The sequence below is a fragment of the Marmota monax genome, unplaced genomic scaffold (assembly GCF_021218885.2).
Source record: "Marmota monax isolate L192 unplaced genomic scaffold, Marmota_monax_Labrador192_F-V1.1 WCK01_AAM20220418_F8-fsc00095, whole genome shotgun sequence".
Taxonomy (NCBI): Eukaryota; Metazoa; Chordata; class Mammalia; order Rodentia; family Sciuridae; genus Marmota; species Marmota monax.
This window is the reverse complement of record NW_026695244.1, coordinates 6,303,346-6,325,356: the sequence shown is the minus strand read 5'-3', so window position 1 is coordinate 6,325,356 and position 22,011 is coordinate 6,303,346. Positions and strand designations below refer to the sequence as shown.

The 22,011-nt window shown below is 34.4% G+C and overlaps 2 protein-coding genes across 9 annotated transcripts in view; one reads left to right on the top strand and one right to left on the bottom strand.

Moving 5' to 3' along the window:
* Positions 1–20,880, top strand: part of Mettl21a (methyltransferase 21A, HSPA lysine) — a 46,823-nt gene extending 25,943 nt beyond the window's left edge. The window contains exon 5 of one of the 2 annotated variants that reach the window (XM_046463119.2): positions 20,152–20,880. In XM_046463119.2, coding sequence (XP_046319075.1) covers positions 20,152–20,248 — 97 coding nt within the window. In that variant the 3' untranslated portion in view covers positions 20,249–20,880. Of the gene's footprint in view, positions 1–6,283; positions 6,725–20,151 lie in introns of those variants that run through there. The other variant, XM_046463120.2, reaches the window with a different exon arrangement.
* The window catches only part of Creb1 (cAMP responsive element binding protein 1), a 64,625-nt gene that overhangs the window by 7,459 nt on the left and 35,155 nt on the right, over positions 1–22,011 (bottom strand). For 6 of the 7 annotated variants that reach the window (XR_006855863.2, XR_006855865.2, XM_046463114.2 and 3 more), the window contains 2 exons: positions 18,241–18,423; positions 16,201–16,351 (listed from right to left, as the gene is read on the bottom strand). Coding sequence is in view for 5 of the 7 variants with exons in the window: in XM_046463114.2 (XP_046319070.1) it covers positions 16,201–16,351; positions 18,241–18,423 (334 nt within the window). In the remaining 2 variants the exon portion in view is untranslated. Of the gene's footprint in view, positions 1–16,200; positions 16,352–17,184; positions 17,248–18,240; positions 18,424–22,011 lie in introns of those variants that run through there. The other variant, XM_046463116.2, reaches the window with a different exon arrangement.

The following is a 22,011-nucleotide window of genomic DNA, read 5'->3' as shown; positions in this document are numbered from 1 at the left end:
CCAATCAGGAAGATGCAAATCAAAACTACTGAGATTTCATCTCTCCAGTTAGAATTGTAACCATTAAGAATACAAATAACAACTGCTGGTGAGGATGCAGAGGGAAGGTACACTTATACATTGTTGGTGGGACTGCAAAAAATTATTGAAAGCACTTTGGAGATTCCTCAAAAGACTAGAAATGAAATCACCATATCAGGCAGGTATCCTACTCCTTGGTTATCTATCCAAAAAACCTAAAATCAACATATTACAGTGATACATGCACACCAATGCTTATAGAAGCACAATTCAAAATAGCCATGGAACAAGCCTAGCAGATGAATGGATACAGAAAATGCGGTACATACATACAATGGAGTTTTACTCAGCCATAAAAAGAATAAACGATGTCATTTACAGGAAAATGTATGGAGCTGGAGAACATCATGCTGTGTGAAGTAAGCCAGACCCAGTCAAGGGTCCAATGTTTTCTCTCATATGGGAAAGCTAGAAAGAAAAAAGTAATAAAAGAAAGGATCTCTTGAAAATATAAGGGAGATCAGTAAAAGCAGGGGTGGGGGACAAAGGTAGAGGGAAGAGGGGAACTGGAGAGGTGGACTAAATTATGCTATGTGCATGTAGGAATATATCATAATTCCTTCCACTTTTATATAACTATAATGCACCAATTAAAAATAAAACAGAAGGAAGACCAATGAAGTAGAGGAAGGGGATTAGGGGAGGAAGGAGAGGAGGGAAAAGGGAAGTACTGGTGACTGAAATGCAGTAAAACATGTTAAAGCATTTATGAATATGTCAAAATGAACTCTGCTATTATATATAACTGTGTTATGGTTTAGATATGAGGTGTCCCCCAAAAACTCATGGGTAAGACAATGCAAGAATGTTCAGAGGCAAAGCAATTAGATTATGAGAGCTGTAGCCTAATCGGTAACGTAGGCAAGTAGGGTGTAACTGGAGGAAATGGGTCACTGGAGATATGCCTTTGGGATTTATATTTTGTCCCGGGTAAGCAAGTTCTCTCTCTGCTTCCTGCCTGTTATGGCCTGAACAGTTTTCCTCTGCCATGCCCTTCTGCTATGGGGAGCGGTCTCACCTTGAGCCCACGGTTATGGAGTCAGCTGACCATGGACTGAACCTGTGAATCATGTGCCAAAATAAACATGTCCTCTTTTAGGTTCTTGTTGGATATATTGGTTACAGCTATAAAAACTATAATGCACTAATAAAAATGTTTAAAAAAATAACATCTCTTCCATAAGTGATGTTGGGAAAACTGGTTATCAACATGTAAAAAGAATGAGATTCTTCCCCTACCTTACACAAAAATAAAACAAAATGTAACAAAGACTTAAACTTAACACCTAAAACTGTAAGACTTCTAGGGGAAAACCTTTCTGAAATTGGACTTGTCTGTGATTTCTTAGATATGACACTGAAAGCATAAGCAATCAAAATAGAAAAATAGGACTACATGAAACTTAAAAAATTCTGTACCTATAAGCACACAAAACAATGAAAAGGCAACCTATGAACTGAAATAAAATATTTACAAATCATGTATGTGATGCGGGAATAATACCCATAATATATAAAAAACTCCCACAACTCAACAACAAAATAACTAGATTAAAAAATGGGCTTAGGCCATAGTAACAAAAAAGGCATGTGGGCACCAAAACAGGCAGGTAGACCAATGGTACAGAATAGAATAGGGCATGGAAGAGGAAAACTGTTCAGGCCATAACAGGCAGGAAGCAGAGACAAACCCACACAAATACAGTTATCTCATACTAGACAAAGGCACCAAAAACATACACTGGAGAAAAGATAGCCTCATCAACAAAACAAATGGTGTTGGGAAAACTGAAAATCCAAATGTAGCAAAATGAAATCATCTCTCACCCTGCACAAAGACTTAAGACTCTAGAACAGAGACCCTGCGCCTAACAGAAGAAAAAGTAGGCCCAAATCTTATCAGCTTAGGAACTGACTTCCTTAACAAGACCCCTAAAGCACAAGAAGTAAAATCAAAAATCAATAATGGGATGAAATCAAACTAAAAATCATCTTCACAGCAAAGGAAACAATGAAGAGAGAGCCTACAGAATGAGAGAAAACCTTTACACATGTACCTCTAATAGAGCATTAATCTCTAAGATGTATCAGAAGAAATATAATCAATCAACAAATATATTAAAAAATGTTCAACATCTTTAGTAATGGCAATTATCAATAATAGAAGCAACAATAAAAGTTGGCGAGGACGTGGGGGAAAAAGGTACACTCACACATGCTGGTGGGGCTGCAAACTGGTGCAACCACTACAGAAAGCAGTATGGAGGTTCCTCAGAAAACTTGGAATGGAACCACCATTCAACCCAGTCATTCCACTCCTCAGTTTATACCCAAAGGACTTAAAATCAGCATATAATGACACAGCCACATCAATGTTTATAGCAGCTCAATTCACAATAGCCAAACTATGGAACCAACACAGTGTTCTTCAACAGATGAATGGATAAAGAAAATGTGGTATATATACACAGTGGAATATTAGCCATAAAGGAGAATGAAATTATGACATTTACCAGTAAATGGATGGAACTGGAGAACATAATGCTAAGCAAAATTAGCCAATCCCCCAAAATCAAAGGCTGAATGTTTTCTCTGATATGCAGATGCTAATTCACAATAAGGCGGGGTGGGATGGTAGTGGAGAAGAATAAAGGTACTTTGGATTAGACAGAGGGGAGTGAAAGGAGGAGAGGGTATATGTGGATAGGAAGGATAGTAGAATCAATTGGACATTTTTACCCTATGTGCATATATGGATTACACAGAACTGGTGTAACTCCTCCACATCATGTATAACATTAGAATGAGAAGTTATACTCCATTTATATAAGATGTGTCAAAATGCACTCTATTGTCATGTGTTATTAATTAGACCAAATAAAAAAATAAAATAAAAAATGGGCTTAGGACTTGAATAGATATTTCTCCAATGCAGGTAAACAAATGGCCAATAAACATGAAAAGATGTTCAACATCAACTAATCTATAGGGATATGCAAATCAAAACCACAATTATCTCACAGACATTAGGATGGCTATCATCAAAGACAACTACCACTTCTTTCTACCATCTGAAAACACCTATTGTGGACATGAAAAAACTGGAATACTTTTGGACTTTTGTTGGGAATGTAAAACAGGACAGCTGCTATGAAGAGGGTTTCTTGAAAAATTACAAAAAGAATGTGTCATGTGATTCAGCAATTCCACTTCTGACTATCTGTTGCATATATGAGAATATACCTAACCCTACTTAATTATACACTTAAAAATAGGATGTTAAATTATTTATCATGTTATATATTTTTAACCACAATTAAAAATTATTTAAAAATCTATTAGATTGACAAGAAAACTATTATGTAATAAACTGATAACCATAAACTAGTAAACTCTTTTTTAGCTCTATGTGGTCAAAGGCCCTCTTTATTTTTTTATATCCTCAGTCTAGTAGGATGAATAAAAGGTAGGTACTTATTTTTTAATGAATATTAGTTAAAAGCAAAAAGATTTTAACTCTTTAAAATATGAAAACCAACAATTTATAATCAATCATTTACAACAGGGGCAAGATAAGTGTAGTAGTTAATAATATCTTCAGTGGCAGACTCCTGGGTATAAGAGGTTTCTATCCCTTACCAGTTATATAAGGCAGATGTAAATTATTTAACCAGATGAAAACTCAAAAGGTTCATGAGGTGGTTGGGGCTATAGCTCAGTTGGTAGAGTGCTTGCCTTGCACAAGGCCATGGGTTCAATCCCCAGCAACCCCCCGCCCCCCAAATAAAAGGTTTATGAGAAATAAATGTTAACATATATAAAGTACATGAAATATTATTGTATTGTTAAAATGTTACCTACTATTTCTAGATAACTCAAATGGTAGGATAATTACATCAATGTTAATGGGGAATGCTGCATATAATGTTTCTTTTTTTCATGAGAGGCATGCACATAATCTACCGTATCACTTGGCTATTTGAGAAAAGTTGTTTGGAAATGAATTAAAAATGGTCCAACATTCCTATAAATACTGAAAAAAACAAGTCAAGAGGTGCCTTGGGGCTAGAGGAAAGCTGGGATCTAAAAAGGATGACAGTGGGAATGATTCAGAGGTCAATTTGGATGCTTTCTATTCGGTGAATTCTAACACTCAGAGAACCTGTAGGCTGTATGCGTATTCACAAGTTTAATTTCAATCACGGTTGACTAGTCTTTTTTCTCTTGCTTTCTCTCCTCCATTACCTGACAATGTACAGTCTACAAGTTGAATTACCCATATGAATGCTATATCTACCTGTTAGTTTCCAAAGCTAAATTAATATGATCCTATAGATAAGTACCTCCAACCTTTTTCTACTATAATCATATACTGCAGTATTGTGAAAGATTCAAGTATATATTCCTCAAAAGAAACATGAAACATTGGGCAAAGAAAATTAACTTACTTCTTTTTTCAAGACCTCTTGGATCCTTTCCATATACTAATGTGAACTGAGGTCCTCCTCCAAAGAGAAATTCCACATAGCAGTCCTAAACTTGACTCTCTTTTGGGCTGGGAGAAATACTAAATGTATTTCTAATAACACCAATGTATAGAATGATGCTCAAGTTAATCATAGTTTAAAATAAACAAACTTGGATACACATTAAATACAATATAGTATACTAGCAAGAGTTCTGAACTGAGGATCAGAAATTCTGGATTCAGATCCTGGCTTTGACACTAACTAGTTGAGTAGTTTCTAGTGGGTCCTTCCCCATTCAAGAACTGCTTTCCCATCTGTTTAAAAATAAAGAAAAAATAAAACAAACTCATCAACACATCCCAAACTAAGGTATAGGTTAGCTTTGTTAGGTACATGCAAAGAATTAATATGGTAAATCATTCTAAAGCATTAATTTTAATTGATGAGGTGGAAGGCATTTTAATATTAAATACTATATCTCAAAGGAGACTACAACATTCAAATGAAAATGAAAATTTTAAAATTGAAGACAGCCACTTAAATTAAAGCTTCTTGAAACTTTTTATCAAGATATTTTAAGAGCAAGGGAACGAAAGAATCTACCCAAGGAACTGGTCTAGGGACTCAGTGTGCAGATCAAAGTGACCTCTGATGTCTCTTCTAGTACAAAAATAGGATTTTGTGATTATAAGAATTTATGCAAACAGATGGCCTGTAAATTCTGAAACTGATTTAGACATACTTTTAGAAAAAAGTTCTTTGCTTCTGATATTTTATTTACTCCTCTTTCAGCATCTTCAATCCTTCCTTACTATGTGCTTTTACTTGTTTGCCTTTAAATATTTATGGGTTTTTACAGTCTTCATCCACATGAATTATTATATTAATTTAAAAATGGGTATATTGGTTCTGGCTTCTACCCTAAGATGTAGAGAAGCAAAAAGAAAGATATGCTACTCTTACCATGGGAAAAAGGACTAACCAAATTCATGAGTGTTTTCAAATCTATCAGAGACCAAAGGCTACACAGCAAATTGATCCAAAATTTAAGGAGGCAATGCCTCAAGAAGGGAGGAGACAAAAACATACTTATCTTGGATAGAGGCAACTGGACAATGATAAAAGAATTTTTTTACCATTTCTCATAAAAAAGATGAAAATCTGATAAAGGCCAGAGTGAGCGTAAGCTGGTGGGACAGTATTTAACCTTTAAAAATTCCAGTAATTAGGGAAGTCTGAGTGCTCTTGAAGTCTTTTCTCCATGAACACACTATCAGTCGTCACTCATAGAAAAGACCTCAAAGAGTCCACACACCGTGGAACAACATTTGAGTGGGAGGGACAAGAAATTCTATGGGGAGTTTATCTTCATTTTGGAACAAAAAATTAATCCACTCAGGTAGGGCAACACCACTGGCCTTAGGGCATTGGTGAGTACTGAATACAGTTTGGGGAATGTGTGAGGCCCTATTTCTTTAAGGAGGTGCAAGAGAAGAACATACCTATGAGACCAACAGAAACGCAAAGTATGCCTAAAATCTAGTCTTAATCAGAACAACTTCAAATAGCATCAGAATGCTAATGAGAGAGGTAAAGGAAAGAAATAGGAGCTTACAGATAGATCCACGTAAAGCGTATCACTGGCTGGTGAGCCTGATGAAGGACATGGACTGACATTCCAACTCTTGTCATCATCTGCCTGATCCTCTCTCATTGTGCTCACTGCTCTGAAGCTCTACAGCAGCCTCCTGACCCTGGTGAGAAAGGCGACTTCTCCTTATGATGGTTTCCTCAACTGGCTGTCAACTCCACACCAGGAGAAGCCTCCATCGGTTCCTGACCTGATCACTGTGGTCTGAGTGAGTGTGCATCTGCTGGACTTAAGGCCTAAGACCTGAGACTCTAGATCTGGCACTTGAGCTTAGCATGCAGAGGGAGTATCTGTATAAGTCTGTCATGATTAAGTATGTTTGCATTACTTAGAGTTCACTTAGAGTTATTTGACTTGAATTGATTATGTCTATTGCACTGTCCAGCATTAAGGATTGTCATTTTCTTGATTAAAAACGTACAGAGTGAAATTGTATTAAGTGATTTGAGTGTATAAAACATTAAAAAGGGCAGAAGTGTGTGGACACTCTTTATTTCGACTCCCCTCAACTGCATAAGTCACACCTTTGCCCATTGCGACACCCACCCCCAAAAAAATCTCCTAGAACTAATTAAATTTAGAAAGGTCATAGGGTAAAAAAAAGGTCAATATGATTATTTGGTCCTCCTTTTGGCAAAATTCCTAAAATCCTTGGATTCTCCATGGAATAAGGTTTTGTATGCTAATAAGTTGACAGATGGCTTGTTAATCCCTATGTAGTTTCAGAATGAAGACCAGAAAGACCCGGGTAGGATTAGAAGGTTGGGACTTTCAGCCCTATTCCTGAACCTCAGGGTGAGACAGGGATTTAGGATAAAGAATAATACATTGAGACTTAAAGGAAATATCCATGAACCACTGAGATGCAGAAAGCATGGTTGTAAATCTTGAGCAACAGACCCTTGGTTCATTCCCTTGTAAAAAAGAGGAGAATATACACATGCAGGGGAAACTGGTAGGAAATTACGTAGACCCACTCCACTCACCTCTAGTCCCCTATAAATATTGAATCCCCACACAAAGGCAAAGCTTCTCATTTGAGACAGCCCGAATTCTCCCTTGAATGTGTATTTGTTTTCTAAATAAACCTTTGTGTATGCCTTTATCTAGCTCAAGCTGAAATTCTTTTTCATCATGTATGCCAAGAATCTTGTTGGTCATGAGTTAAATCCCCTGCTCTGATCTGGAAACTCCTGGTACCTCATCTCCCATGACAAGAGGAGGAAAAAGGGGTAAAGGTTGAGTAGATCACCAAGGGCCAGTGATTTAATCAATCACGTCTAAGTAATGAACCTTCCATAAAAACACAAAAAAACTGGTTGAGAAATTTCTGGACAGCTTAACACAGGGAAGCTGCCTGTAGGGTATTATGCCCCCACTCCACAAGAACCTGGGACCTTTCTAGATCTTGCCTTACATATCTCTTCATCTGGCTGTTTACTTGTATCCTGTAAAATATCCTTTGTGACACATAGTAAATGTGTTTCCCTTTGTTCTAGCAAATTAATTCAAACCAAGAAGAGTCATGGGAACTCCGATTAATAGCAGGTTGGTTAAGATCACAGAAAAAAATAACCTAGAGCTTGCAATCAGAATGTGAAGTAAAGCAGAGGTCTAGTGGGACTGAGCCCTCAATCTGCAGGATCAGATGCAATTCCCTTAGAATTGTTTCTGAATTAGAGGATACCCAGCTTGTGTCCCCTGTAGAACAGGTTGATTGCTTGGTGTTATGGGAAAACAATCTCCACACTTTGGTCACAATAGTCATTTTTTTTTTTTTAATCTTTATGTGGTGCTAAGTACCTCGCATGTACTAGATAAGCGCTCTACCACTGAGCTACAGTCCCAGCCCTACAACAGTCTTCTATGTTTACATATTGAGTGAGAATACAGAAACTAGGTTTGGCCAGGTGCAGTGGCACATGCATATAAGCCCAGCAGCTGGGAAGGCTGAGGTAGGAGGATCAGAGTTTAAAGCCAAAGCCAGCCTCAGCAAAAGCGAGGACCTGTCTCTAAATAAAATACAAAAAAGGGCTGGGAGTGTGGCTCAGTGGTTAAATGCCTCTGGGTTCATTTCCCAGTACAAAAAAAAAAAAAAAAAAGGAAAAGAAACTGGGTTTCGTTTTTTCCATATTCTCAAAGTCAATTTTATTTCTATTATATACTAGCAATGAACTGTTGAGCATCATTTCAAGTAGTACCTGCCCCCAAACAAAAGCAAAAACCTCAGAACTACTTAAGACTTAGTATTGTTAAGAATCATTTCTCCTCCATTTGATGTACAGACTCAAGGCAATCCTAATCAAAATATAAGCAAGCTTTCTGTAGACACTAAAAGCTGATTTTAAATTTATATGAAAATCCAAACAATTCTATCCTAGAGTAACAGGGTTGGAGGACTCCACAGTCAAATTTGAGACTTGCTATGATGCTGTGGTAATAAACATGAGAATATGGAACTGGTGAAAGGATAGACACACAGATCAGTGAGGATGTTAGCCCAGAAAGAGACCCAATCAACAGTCCATTAATTTTTGACAAAAGAGCAAAGGGAATTCAATAATCTTTTAAATAAATGGTGTCAGAACAAATGGATACCTATATATAAATAATGAATCTTAATACATCCCTTGCATATCATATAAAACTCAACTCAAAAGTAAATGTAAAACTATAATGTTTTTAGAGGAGAACAGGAGAAAAATCTGTGTGATTGTGGATTAGGCAAATAATTCTTACATACAATACCACAGCATGATTTATAAAAGAAAAAAAAAATTGATGAACTGGATCTCATAAAAATGAAAACCTTTTCTTCTACAAAAGACAGTATTAAGAAAATGAAAAATAATCTACAAACTGAAAATACTTGCTAATCACATATCCAACAAAAGACTTGTATCCAGAATAAAGATCTCAAAAGAAAAAATACCAACACAATAAAAAGTAGGCAAATGATCTAAATAGATACTTTAACAGAGAAAATATTCAGATGGCAAATAAGCTTAACATTAGTAGTTACAAGGGAAATGCAAATTACAACCACAATGAGATACCATTTATATACCTTATAGGACAAGGATTAAAAAAAAAAAAGAACTAATTATATCAAGTTCTGGCAACAATATAAAAAACCTGGAACTCTCATACACTGCTGGTGGGAATACAAAATGGTACAGTCATTTTGGAAAACAACTGGGCATTTATAATAAAAGTTAAATATATATTTACATTCTACCTGCCAACCTCCTTCTAAATATTTACCCAAGTAAACTAAAAATTCATATAAAAAACCTTTGTCTAAATATTTATGTTATTCCTCCCAAACTGGAAACAACCAAAATAAACTTCAAAGTGAAAAAGGATAAAATAAACAAAAAACCATAGTGCATCTATATAATGAAATGTTAGTGATAACACCAACCATTGATTCCTGCAACAATATTAATGAATCTTAGACACATTTTTCTAGGTGAAATAAGTGGATCTAAAAGACTATATGATTCTGTTCATATGAAATTCTGGGAAAGGCAAAACTATAACTGTTTAGTGGTTTCCAGGGATTCAGGGAAGGCGTAGAAGCTGATTAGTATCACAAGGGAGTATTTTTTAGGACAGTATTACTGTTCTGCATGGCATTATGGGGATAGATATATGATACCATACATCTGTCAAAATCCATAAAACTATATAAAAAAAGTGAACTTAGCTGTATGTGAATTTAAGAAGAAAAAAACAGAATGTTGGGGAATCCTAGACTGAGTGAAGATGATGAGAAATCTAATGTTGATGTAACTTCACTAAGCAGGGTGGAGAAAAGGAATCCTAAGTACCTTTGGAAAACAGCAATTTCATGCAATACTACAATGCTGAAAACAAAAAGAAAATAAAACATTGCACTATAATTAGGTAAATTTATTTCTCACAGGGATACTCATTATCAACTCTGAACCTGCTTCACATGTACATTAGAGCTAAACAAACATGTAAGCCTAGTTTCTGTCATAGAAAGAATACAAATAAGCAAAGAGGGGGAGGCTAAAATAAACCCTGTGGTTATAGATTAGCCTGTGATGTTACTATGAATCCATTCATTTTAGTGTACATGTATAGATATAGAAATAAGGACGTCTACCTACACATATTTCCTAGTTCTATGTTGAGGCCATACAAGTGTGACCCTGGTAGCAAACAGCATAATCTAGTGCCCAGTTCTTGGTTTCTAAATAGTATTTTCCAATAAAAAGGAACAGGGCTCATTGGAAAAATGGCTGATTCTGAAAACAAGATGAAAAATTGAGTATAGATAATCCAGTAGTGCAAGAGAGGAAGGTGCAAAAGCGGGGGTAGAGGGCACGTTCAAAGGACACAGAAAACAAACTGGAAGAGCTCCCAATGGCTAAAGTTGGGACAATCTGAATAATATAATAATGATAGTAATGAATTATAACCTCCCCCAGTTACCATGAGTCTATATTGATGTAAATAATGGGGAAGGCACAAAATATTCTTATAGAAAAAAAAAAGTTAATAAAAGTAGAAGGGATGAGAGAAATAGAAAATTCCCATGAGAATACCATAGTAATAATTACTGTGGTATAATTCACTGGTGAATATAGGTTGAATATCCCAAATTTTAAAAATCTGAAACTTGGGAACAGACACATTACTTAGAAGTTCTGGATTTTGGATTTTCCAATTAAAGATGCTCAATTGCCTAAGTCTATATAAATATTCCAAAACCAGAAGAACTCTGAAATCTCACATTTCTAGTTCTATGCATTTTGGATAAAGATATAACACTTGACTTGTACTAAAATCAGTGGGCAAAACTTACAGGGAGATACTTAACATAGCTTCCGAGCATCTTCTTTAAAAAACCAACTACTTTGTTGGTTATAACATGTGACCACAAATTCTTTGATACTCTTCCCCTTAAATGTAGGCTGCACTTAGTGAAATCATTTCTAAGGAATGCAGTATACAAAGAGAAAAATTCTACAGTGGAGACAAATTAGTACTTCAACCAACTGATCAAAGTTAATATTACCAGTAATAAGTCTACTGGTATATGTTTCCTGATATGATGTAGCAAGAGGGGCACAATAAATCACTGCAGGATTTTTTCCCCAAAATTGATGACCTCTATCTAACCATAAGAAAACATCAGATAAACCCCAAATGAGGGATATTCTATAAGAAGTCAGATCCCTACCCTTCAAAAGTGTCAGATACAAAAGGCTATGAAACACAAGGAAACAGAAACTAAGAGATGTGACAATTAAGTGCAATGTGGTATCTGGATTGGATTCTACAAAAGAAAAGGAATATAGGTATTAAAAAATGCATAAGTCTGAATAAAATGTATAATTCACTTAATAGTTTTATACCAATGTATTTCTTAGTTTTGATAACTGTTATTCTGCTTATATAATATACTAGGAATACAGGAAGCTGAATAAAAGGTATTGGAAACATCTTTACCACGTCTAAGTCTAAAGTTATTTGAAAATAAAAGGTTAAAACTGATCTATTAAAAATGTACATATAGTGCTGGGGTGGTAGCTCAGTGGTAGAGTGCTTGCCTAGCACATTGAGTGGCACTGGGTTCAATCCTCAGCACTATATGAAAATAAGTAAAAATAAAGGAACTGTGTCCAATTACAACTAAAAAATAATATTTTAAAAATGAATATATGTTTTTATTTGTATTGAGGAAAAATATACTCTATATAATAATTTGGATGGTTCAATTAGAGTTGATATTTTTAGTTTATACTTTTCTTACTTATAATGAGCATGTTTTACCTGTGTAATACATTTTAAAAAATGAGAACATATATACTCTTTAGTAATCTGCTTCTGTCCATGAAGAATATCTTCCTATCTCAGCAAAAAAATACATCTATTTTCTTTCTTAATGAACAGCTATACGTAGTTGAATGAAAGTACCTTAATTCATATCAAATATACGTTGTTTATCCTATCATTTGTGAATATGCCTTCATATCTTCATTAGTCTTCTGACACTGTTAAAATATTTTCAGTTTGTTTGCTTTGCTATTTTATATAAATCTATTTAACCTTTTCTTTATTATTTTTGTCCTTAAAAGTCTGCTATTAAAACCCCCTGTGCATGCTAATGTTATATAAAAGCAAAGGTGGTAAATTATATTACTTTTGTAATTTGCCCCTCCTTGCTTCCTATGGAAAGAGCTAGCATCCAGTCTGCTGACTTTGGGCTTGTCCTTGTCTGTGCTCTGTCCAATGGAACACAAGTAGACATGTTGTTCACCATAGTCAAGCAGACGCTTTAAAAAGCACTGCCCTTTTCCTGTTGTCAAAGGCTCCTCTCAGAGGTGCTGCTGCTCCTTGGGGGCTGGGATTCACGAAATAGACAGCATGTGAAGAAGAGCCATGGGCAAGTGACTTGCAGCTGTCAAAATGTAACTTATAAATGAGGAAGAAATATGTGTTCTAAAACACTGAGATTTTGTGATTGTTACTGTAGCAACACAAATAAATACAACAACCATTTATATTTCCTCTTTCACAATGCTTACCACTTATTTTCATTTTGGAATAAATGGCTATTTGGAGACTGTAGAATTTCTGAGTCCAAACTTTTTCTGTCCAAGTTTAGTTTAATACAGGTTATGTTTGATGTATATAGGAGACATTATTTCTGGTGAATATGTCAAGAGTACTCACTATAAGCAAGGAAATTTATGGGGATTCTGGGGTCACAACCCAAAGCAACTACTGTAGTGTGAATCTTTTATTATTACCTTAAAAATAATTTTTATTTGTCTCTAATCTTTGAGCAAAATGAACACCCAAGAAAAGCATTCCATGTTTCACTTCCTTGTTACATATCCACCCCACTGCCGTGTGCTCTAGTAAGAGCATCATAGCAGTGAAGTAGCATGTTAACAGGCTTTGGCAGCAGACACATGATCAAATCTCAATTCTACCAGTTTCTTAAAAACTGTGATGTTTGGCAACATTTAACTTCTCTCTGGTATCTGTGGGAATAAAATTCCACCTCACTGTAGAAGAATTAATAATGTATATAAAAAATCTAGAACTGCCCATACATAATATGGAACTTAATAAACAGTACCTCAGAGGAAAGGTCAATATCAGAATATATAGAATTATTGATACCTGCATATATTGGTACCTGAAATACATGACTATGGATGAAAGTTCCAAGGGGAAATTTGAAAAGTAGTCAGAAAACCAGGTGGTGAATAAACCAAAGAAGTATTTTGGGTGAATGAGCAGTCAAAAGTGGTACATACTTCACAGAGGTGAAATCAAACAAAAAAGAGACTACTGGATCTGCCAAGTGTGTGTTTTGGAATGTGGGTATGTACCTGGTTTGTGAGTTTGCATGGTATGATGGTCACAGAAGCCAGATTTGACTGAAAGCTCAAAAAGCAGTCATCTGATAATGAAGGAAAAATGAAACTATGGCACTATATCTAAATTCAAACAAAAGTATTTTACCAGAGTACATGATCAGGTGGTTTCCCTATAGATCTCATTTAAATAAAGCTTGTAAAGAACTGAAGCCCTCTCCATAACTTGGAATGTGTTGTAGAGGTAGGATGGGGATCGTAGAGAGGGCTACAAATCTGAAGGAAAAAAAGAAATTTGGTCTGCTAAAAGAACAAGTTTTCACAAATGGGCGGTGCTCTAGGTTGGCCTCTACATAACAGTAGATAAGAACCAATACTGCTGCCTTCTTACATACTATAGAAAAAATTTTTCCTATTTTGTTCCTTCAAAAGGACACTAGAGTTTATCCAACTGTTGGAAAGGATTAAAAGTAAGTCCAAATCATGACTACAATTATATTGCCTCTGTAGTCTTTTCTGTATAAGAGGGAAACATCATCATCATCATCATCATCATCATCATCATTATTATTATTATTTTGGTACCAGGGATTGAACTCAGGGGCACTCAACCACTGAGTCACATCCCCAACCCTATTTTCTATTTTATTTAGAGATAGGGTCTCACTGAGTTGCTTAGCGCCTCGCTTTTGCTGAGGCTGGCTTTGAACTCAGGATCCTTCTTTTCCAGTCTCCTGAGCTGCTGGGATTACAGGCATAAGCCACCACACCCACTAGGGGGAAACATTTTTTGTCCCACAGAGGCAAACTACATAGATATAATCTGAAAGTTCTTCTGCCTTTTTTTTTTTTTTTTAGTTGTAGATGGACACAATACCTTTATTTTCATGTGGTGCCGGGGATCGAACTCAATGCCTCATGAATGCTAGGCAAGGGCTCTGCCCACTGAGCCACAATCCTGGCCCCTCTTCTGCTGTTTTTAATAATCAAAAGGACTTATTTTCTGATTGCTCTGCTATGTGTGCTTTAAACTATTTTCTTTAGTAAGTGCTGTTTTTTAAATTTTATTACCAAGCTTTTGCTGGAGACTTCTTAAAAGAGAATTGTTTCTAATTTTAAAAAGGGTTAAGCACCCTTATGAGTACTTTGAGAATATTTAAATAATGCATAGTTTAATTTATATTTTAAAATACATTTAAATAAGAATGCAGCTTTTATACTTTTGTTTAAAATTATAATTTAAATACTTAAAAAGAAAATCACTGGTTGATAGAGAACAAATAAAATAAAGTCACTCCACTCCTTTGCATCTTTTCCCCTAATCCCAGAATGCTTCTGCCATTGCTCATAGCTTAGATAATAATTTATTAATACAGTGACAGCTAAAAATATTTTAGAAACAAAGAGACTGATCTGCTGAAATATTAAATTGCTCAAGGAAAAAAAAAACATTTATGTTTCAGACCACTGTGGTTACAAAGTACTTTCAGAGAAATAATCTAACTTGACCCTTAGAACAACACTTTAAGTAGATTTTGGAATCCTATTTTACAAAGGAGAAAACTGAGGTTCAGAAGATTAATAGGTTCTCTGAAAGTCATAGCAAGGGTGGAGCAAGACACCAAGCTTTATCTTCCAAATTCAATCTGTTTCTTTGACTTTATCATGAATTTGAATAATCCTGGGGTAAAAAGTAGAATATTGTCACCAATTTAAAACATTTTATAACTTCATACATCTTTATTTTCATTTTTTTCTGTTTGTCTTAGTCATTTTCATATTAAAATCTTAAAACTATACGAGGCATGTGGGAACAAGCCTGTAATCTCAACAAACAGGGAGGGTAAGGCAGAATTGCAAGGGTGAGCACCCAGAGTGGGCACCTTAGGGAGACCCTGCCTCTAAATAAATAAGTAAGTAAGTAAGTAAGTAAATAAGCCAGCCTGGGCACCTTAGGGAGACCCTGTTTCTAAATAAACAAACAAACAAATAAATAAATATCAGACTGGGGATGTAGCTTAGAGGCAGAAGGCCCCTGCATTCAATCCCCAATACAAAAATAGGGTACTTTTATTTTGATGTCAAAACCATTTAAAAATGGCTTTGTCTACATGTCACAGATTTTGATAAGTAGAATTTTCCTCATTCAAGAATTATAACTATTTCAAGGTTTCTGTCAGTAACATGGTATTAAGTTACTATTTTGAGTAAAGAAAATATTGGCCATTGATACATTTACTTTATTATACATAAATTTAATAAAATTTAACATTTAATGTTAATACACATATCTGATGCTCTTGAACATGAACAATACTACTCATGAAAAAATTTGTAAATAATCTAGCTAGTTGGTTGGAGCAAAATACAAACATAGCAAAGCTGCATATTAAATCTCCTGTGAGGAAACTGCATGAAAGAAAACTACTTTATTATTAAAGACTGACCCATAATCTCATTAGTCATTTCACATGCAACTTATTAAATAAAGAAGTTTTAGTAAGATCCATCAATTCTGGGGGATGGTGGTGGTGGAATTCAAGGCAAAGATCCTGTTATCAGTTGTAAAACACATTTGGCAGAATTTGTGGACATACTCAACCCATAACAATCTAAGTAAATGGATTATATGTACCTGTTCTTCATTAGACGAACCTCTCTCTTTCGTGCTGCTTCTTCAGCAGGCTGTGTAGGAAGTGCTGGGGAGGATGCCATAACAACTCCAGGGGCAATGGTGCTAGTAGGTGCTGTGCGAATCTGATATGTTTGTACATCTCCTGAGGCAGCTGAAAAGAATGGTGAGCAAGGTGTAAGGCACAGAAATGAAGTGACTTGATTCAGCTGTGTGTGTTAATCATCAGTCTAAACATACTTTTTGAATTAGAAAAGAAACAATAAGGAACAGATGATTCTGGCTAAAATGTTGAAAAAAAAATCAGCACTCTTTGGGTCATTACTGAGAAATAAACCCCAGTTTAATGTACTTATTAGTATAGACACTCAGGTGAAATACATCTAAACCTATGTCTGCTGGGTCTTATATTTATCTTTCATTGGAATGTAGTTCTATTCTGTTAACATGCTTACCAACCTTAAGTCTAAAAGGGAAGTAGGGCACAGCTTGGATGATCTTCCTAGATAGAGTATAGTCCTCAATGTCTTCCTTTGATATTGGTAAATTCATATTAAAAAATTTCAAGTAGACTCTTGCCACGACATAAAAACGACCATGATTTTTCATAAAATAGCAAAATGGAAGAGAAAATAAAGCATTATGGTCAACTATTGTAAACTTCTAATTCAAACAAAACTGAAAGTATGAAAAAGTGTACTAATTGATGCCAATTTTATTTGTAAACATTGTTTTAATATAAATGATAATGGCTAGATAAACTCTTAAGTTTTAATTTCCTAACTAAACAATCCACCATTTGTGAAAAGAAACAATCACTGTTTGTCAAATTTCTTCTAATATCAGCTTAATATGCTCTCCTAAGAATAAGGAACCTAACATTTGAGAGAATTTGAAGGTCTTTATATAAAATTATTCATATTAGATATCAATATCAATTAAAATGTGTAGTTTGAGTGGAAAAGATTTATATACTAAACATGTTACCATCTTCAAACTGACGTTCAGAATTCAAATTCACTGACATCCTGCTTTACATTTTTTGAGTACCTGCATGTAAAGTGAAAAGGTGTTTTATTCCCATTAATAAGCAAAATATCTTTTTCAAATATTATTTGTTTAAAAACAGAATATATTCTGTAATTACACTAGGGCCCTTTAAATAAATTATGATTCTCTAGTTGGTGTTTTAGGATTATCCAAAGGTAATTATCCATGGCAAAGGGATACAACTGCCACTACCTAACATAGGCAAAATGCATTATTATTAATGAAAATATTTTTAGAAACAAATTATTATTTCCTCAATCTACAAATTTCCAATCTGGCATAAATTATATTGTTGAAATATTCAAACAGATTCAACAAAAAATAGTCAATTCCTATCCATATATTTCTGAAATAAATGTAACAAAAAAAATTAAAATAAAATAAAAAAATCTACTTTATAATTCCTCAAGGGTTTAACTATTACTTTTCCTTCCAAGACCGGTGGACTTGCATACTCGTGTGTGGTCTTTTGGAATATAATGTTCCTATACAAAATATAATAATTTCAGAAAAGAAGACCTAAGTTTCTTTTGAATAAAAACAAGAGAAACAGAATTGTGGACCTCCAAAATTCTTATTTGATTTAGCGCAATTTCATTTAATAAATGAAAAACAAACAAAAAGGCCCAGAATAATTGGATCCTGCTCAGTCACAAAGCAGATCCATTCAGAATTACATCTAAAAATCCATCTTTCCTGACTTCTGATTTCATTTTTTTGTTCTAACCTACCCTGTTTCTCCTGTTCCCAAACAGTAAAGGTGTTACAGATAGACACTATATTTTTAAATACTAAAAATAGTTGTTTTTATGCCATGACATTTTGGTCCAATTTTGGGATAATGGAAGAGTTCATGGAAAATATTATCTATATCAAAGAAAAATTGACTACATTTTAGTTGTGCTTTATAATACGATACTTACTTTTTCTGAGTTTATAAAATTTTAATCTTTTAAAGAATTTATCACACCTGTGAATTCTGAATTCCCTTACCTTGAACAACAACTTGGTTGCTGGGCACTAAGATCTGTTGTCCATCAGTGGTCTGTGCATACTGTAGAATGGTAGTACCCGGCTGAGTGGCAGCTGCATTGGTCATGGTTAATGTTTGCAGACCCTGTACCCCATCGGTACCATTGTTAGCCAGCTGTATTGCTCCTCCCTGGGTAATGGCAACTAAAACCCAATGGATTTTATTGTTACAAGTTTAATTAATACCATGTAAGACCTTTAAGACACTCTAAATTCAATGTAGAATAATTTGTAAGGCATCATCTAGGAGAAATTATCACAATGAATCTTGGTATCCCCAAGTAGTTTTCTACTACTCTATGAACTGCATTACAATTTATAATATAATGCTGTTAATGATTTTTTAGAAACAGTAAGAAAATATCAAATTCCTTTTGGAATTATTTGGTTACAAGGATATTCTGCCTATGATCCACACTTTACTTTATTCTAGTGTTAACCATAAAATATATTGTTTAATATTTGTTGGGCAAAAACTAAATAAATTACTTGAGGGTAGGAAATGTGATTTTTCTTCTCTACCTTTAAAAATCTAGACTTTATGCTCTCAGCACAGTGGTGGGCCTGTAATAGTCACCCAATAAATGGTTATTTTAAAATGTAATCAATAGGGCTGGGGATGTGGCTCAAGCGGTAGTGCGCTTGTCTGGCATGCGAGCGGCCAGGGTTCGATCCTCAGTGGCACATACAAACAAAGATGTTGTGTCTGCCGAAAACTAAAAAATAAATATTAAAAAAAAAAAAAAAATCTCTCTCTCTCTCTTTAAAAAAAAAAAGTAGTCAATAAAGCAGCTCATCAGTGCATTCCATTTATCTCTTCTAGCAACTCATAAAATACATCAAAAGTCTACTCAATTATCCAGGTGTGGTGCACACATCTGTAGTTCCAGCTACTTGGAAAACTCAGGCAGAAGGATCACTTGAGCTTAAGAGTTCAAGATCATCTTTGGCAACACAGAACCATCTCAAACAAACAAAAGCCCACTCAATGAAACAACTGAAAAATAGATGGAACTCAGCACAAGAAACCTCTTGTGGAGCTTAAAGCTAGAACTCAAGATCATTATTTAGAAACAAAAACAACCAGTATGATGGTGCACACCTGTAATCCCATCAACTTAGGAGGCTGAGGCTGAGGCTGGAGGATCACAAGTTTAAGGCTAGCCTCATCAACTTAGCAAGGCACCAAGCAACTTATTGAAACCCTGTCTCAAAATCAAAAATAAAAAGGGCTGGGGATGTAGCTCAGTGGTTCAATACCCCTGGCTTCAATCCCTGATAAAAACTGAAATCACCTGTATGCTACAGTACATGGAAAAAGTTAATAGAAAGAGAAGCTATCTTTTCTTGGAAGACACAGATACTAACATAAAGAAATTTAGTTCATTCACAATCTCCCTGCTAAGGGTCAGGTTTTCCAGAAAGAGGAGGAGGAAAAAAAAAATCACAGTATTACATATAAAATCACATAAGGGTTTTAACTGAATTAAGAGACAAGTAAAAAATATGAGATCAACAGATCCGACTTAAATACAGTACTGTCCATTAGAAGGGAATTAGTTTGGGATCAACTGCCTAAGCTCTGGAAAACTACTAAGTCATCAATAAGTACATGTAAAGTTGATTATTTACTGCTCAAATGATTAGTTTAGCAAAATAATACTTGTGGACATTAAGACATTGGCATTTATAATCCATCCACTTTAGTAAATCTCAGACAAGGGGAAATATTGGATTATATAAGAATTAATCTAATTCTGTAAGATTACTTGAGAGAATCAGAAGGTTAACAAAATTAATCTACAATTTCACATATAGAGTTAATATGCAAATTCTATTATGTTTAACATATTACTTTCTTTTTGGTTACAGCCATGAATTCAATGTGGGAGGAAGGAAGAAAAAAAACTATACTTGGAAAAGGAAAAAAAAACAAAAAACAAAAAACAAAAAACAAAACTACACTTGAAAATATTTGGGCTATAGTCCAAGTTCTGTTACTAAATCATTACTTGATTCTCTTATCTCTTCTGTAAAATAAACACATCTAGTTGTAGCCACAAAATATAATTGCTGTAAGCATTAAATAAGGTCATGTATATCAAAGTACTTTCAAAACTGAAGTCTGGTCCTACTGACCATATTTTCCTATATAACACTGATTTATACATTTGATTATTCCAAAAGGATTTCAGAGTTTCAATAAAACACAACTAAAAAGATAGAAGTCAAAAAACTGTTATGTCTCTAGGTTTACATAATGATCTACTAGAAAAATCTAGACTTAAGGAAATATAATAAATTTAGTTGAGATTCCATACAACATGTAAATGTATAAGACAACATGTGTATGGTAAACAGAAGGAACTAAGGGATATTTCACCTTACTATTGAAGAGGAACATTTTAAGTTTTATTAACACTCTAACACTTTACCACTTGAATTGTGACATGTTCATTTATTGAGCTAAGAATTATAAATGCTGTTGTAAATGTATTAGTTATATTGTTCCTTAATGAAAAATCAACTTGTTCTATCAAAAACTGTGTGTGCACATACAGAGAAGAAATAAAAATAAAGCTTTTAAAAATCTCAAAATGTTAATCTCTTGAAATTATTTTTGGTAGCTGGAGAAGGGTGTGCAAAATTAGACATTTAGGGGGATAATGGGAGTTCTCTAAATTTCACTTCCGTCTTTCAGATTTCTGGTATGTCTGTTTCCTAAAAAGCATACTTTCTAGTTCAAGTGAGAACTAGAAAGTTCTCCAGTAGTGAATCTGTTACCAAAGGGAATGTTATACCCCAGGATGCTAAAGTAGGCAAAAATAAAAGTCATGTGTGCTGTAAAATCACATCTTGAATAAAGATGTTTACCTGGACACAAAGCAAAAAAAAAATACACACACACACACACACACAGGTATAGATATGTACCTCTTTGCATCTGTCAACAAGAAACTTAAGGAAAAAAAGAATAACTAAGCTTACTGTAGTAAGCTTACTTAAGCTTACTTAAGCTTACCAGTAGCTTTGTCTGACTATCAAAAATTTTAGCTCTGAGAGAGCTAAAAAGTTTGCTACTTGAGAAATCTGTTTTTAAGACAGAATGCAAATTACTGTTAGGCAAACTGACATTGGGTTAAAAAACAAAAAGTAACCTAGGTGTCAAGCATTAGGCACACTAAAAGGCAAAGGTATTGAGTAAATAAAAGAGTACCATTCATACATTTTCATTTGAAAATGCAAAATTCGAAAGTACTTTACAATAGATTGAGGTGAAAGATAAGAAAAAGTAAGAGGTAAGAAGAGACCTCTAAGTGCCAGATAGAGACAACATGAAATGAAAATTTGAATAATTTTGTAATAGAAACCTTTGCTTTTTGTGAGCCAAAAAACCAAGTATCCAGTTAATTTTCCTTGTGTTTACATAATCTTACTTTGCTATACTACCTTTTACATGAAAAGAAATAATAATTGAATGTGCTAGCAGACTACAACAAAGTCAACCCCACCCCCCCTTGAAACATTATTAAATATGAATATTTTTAAATGCAACTTTTGGAAGGTAAGATAAAGTATTAAAATAGATTAATAGTAAGAGCATCTTTGGCCTTAAACATAGTCAAGGTATAATTTTTTTTCCTTTATCTGAAAAAACTCATGCTATTCTTGATATTATGTGAAAACTAAAATCTTTTTTTGCTGCTGGTACTGGGCTTGAATCCAGGAACC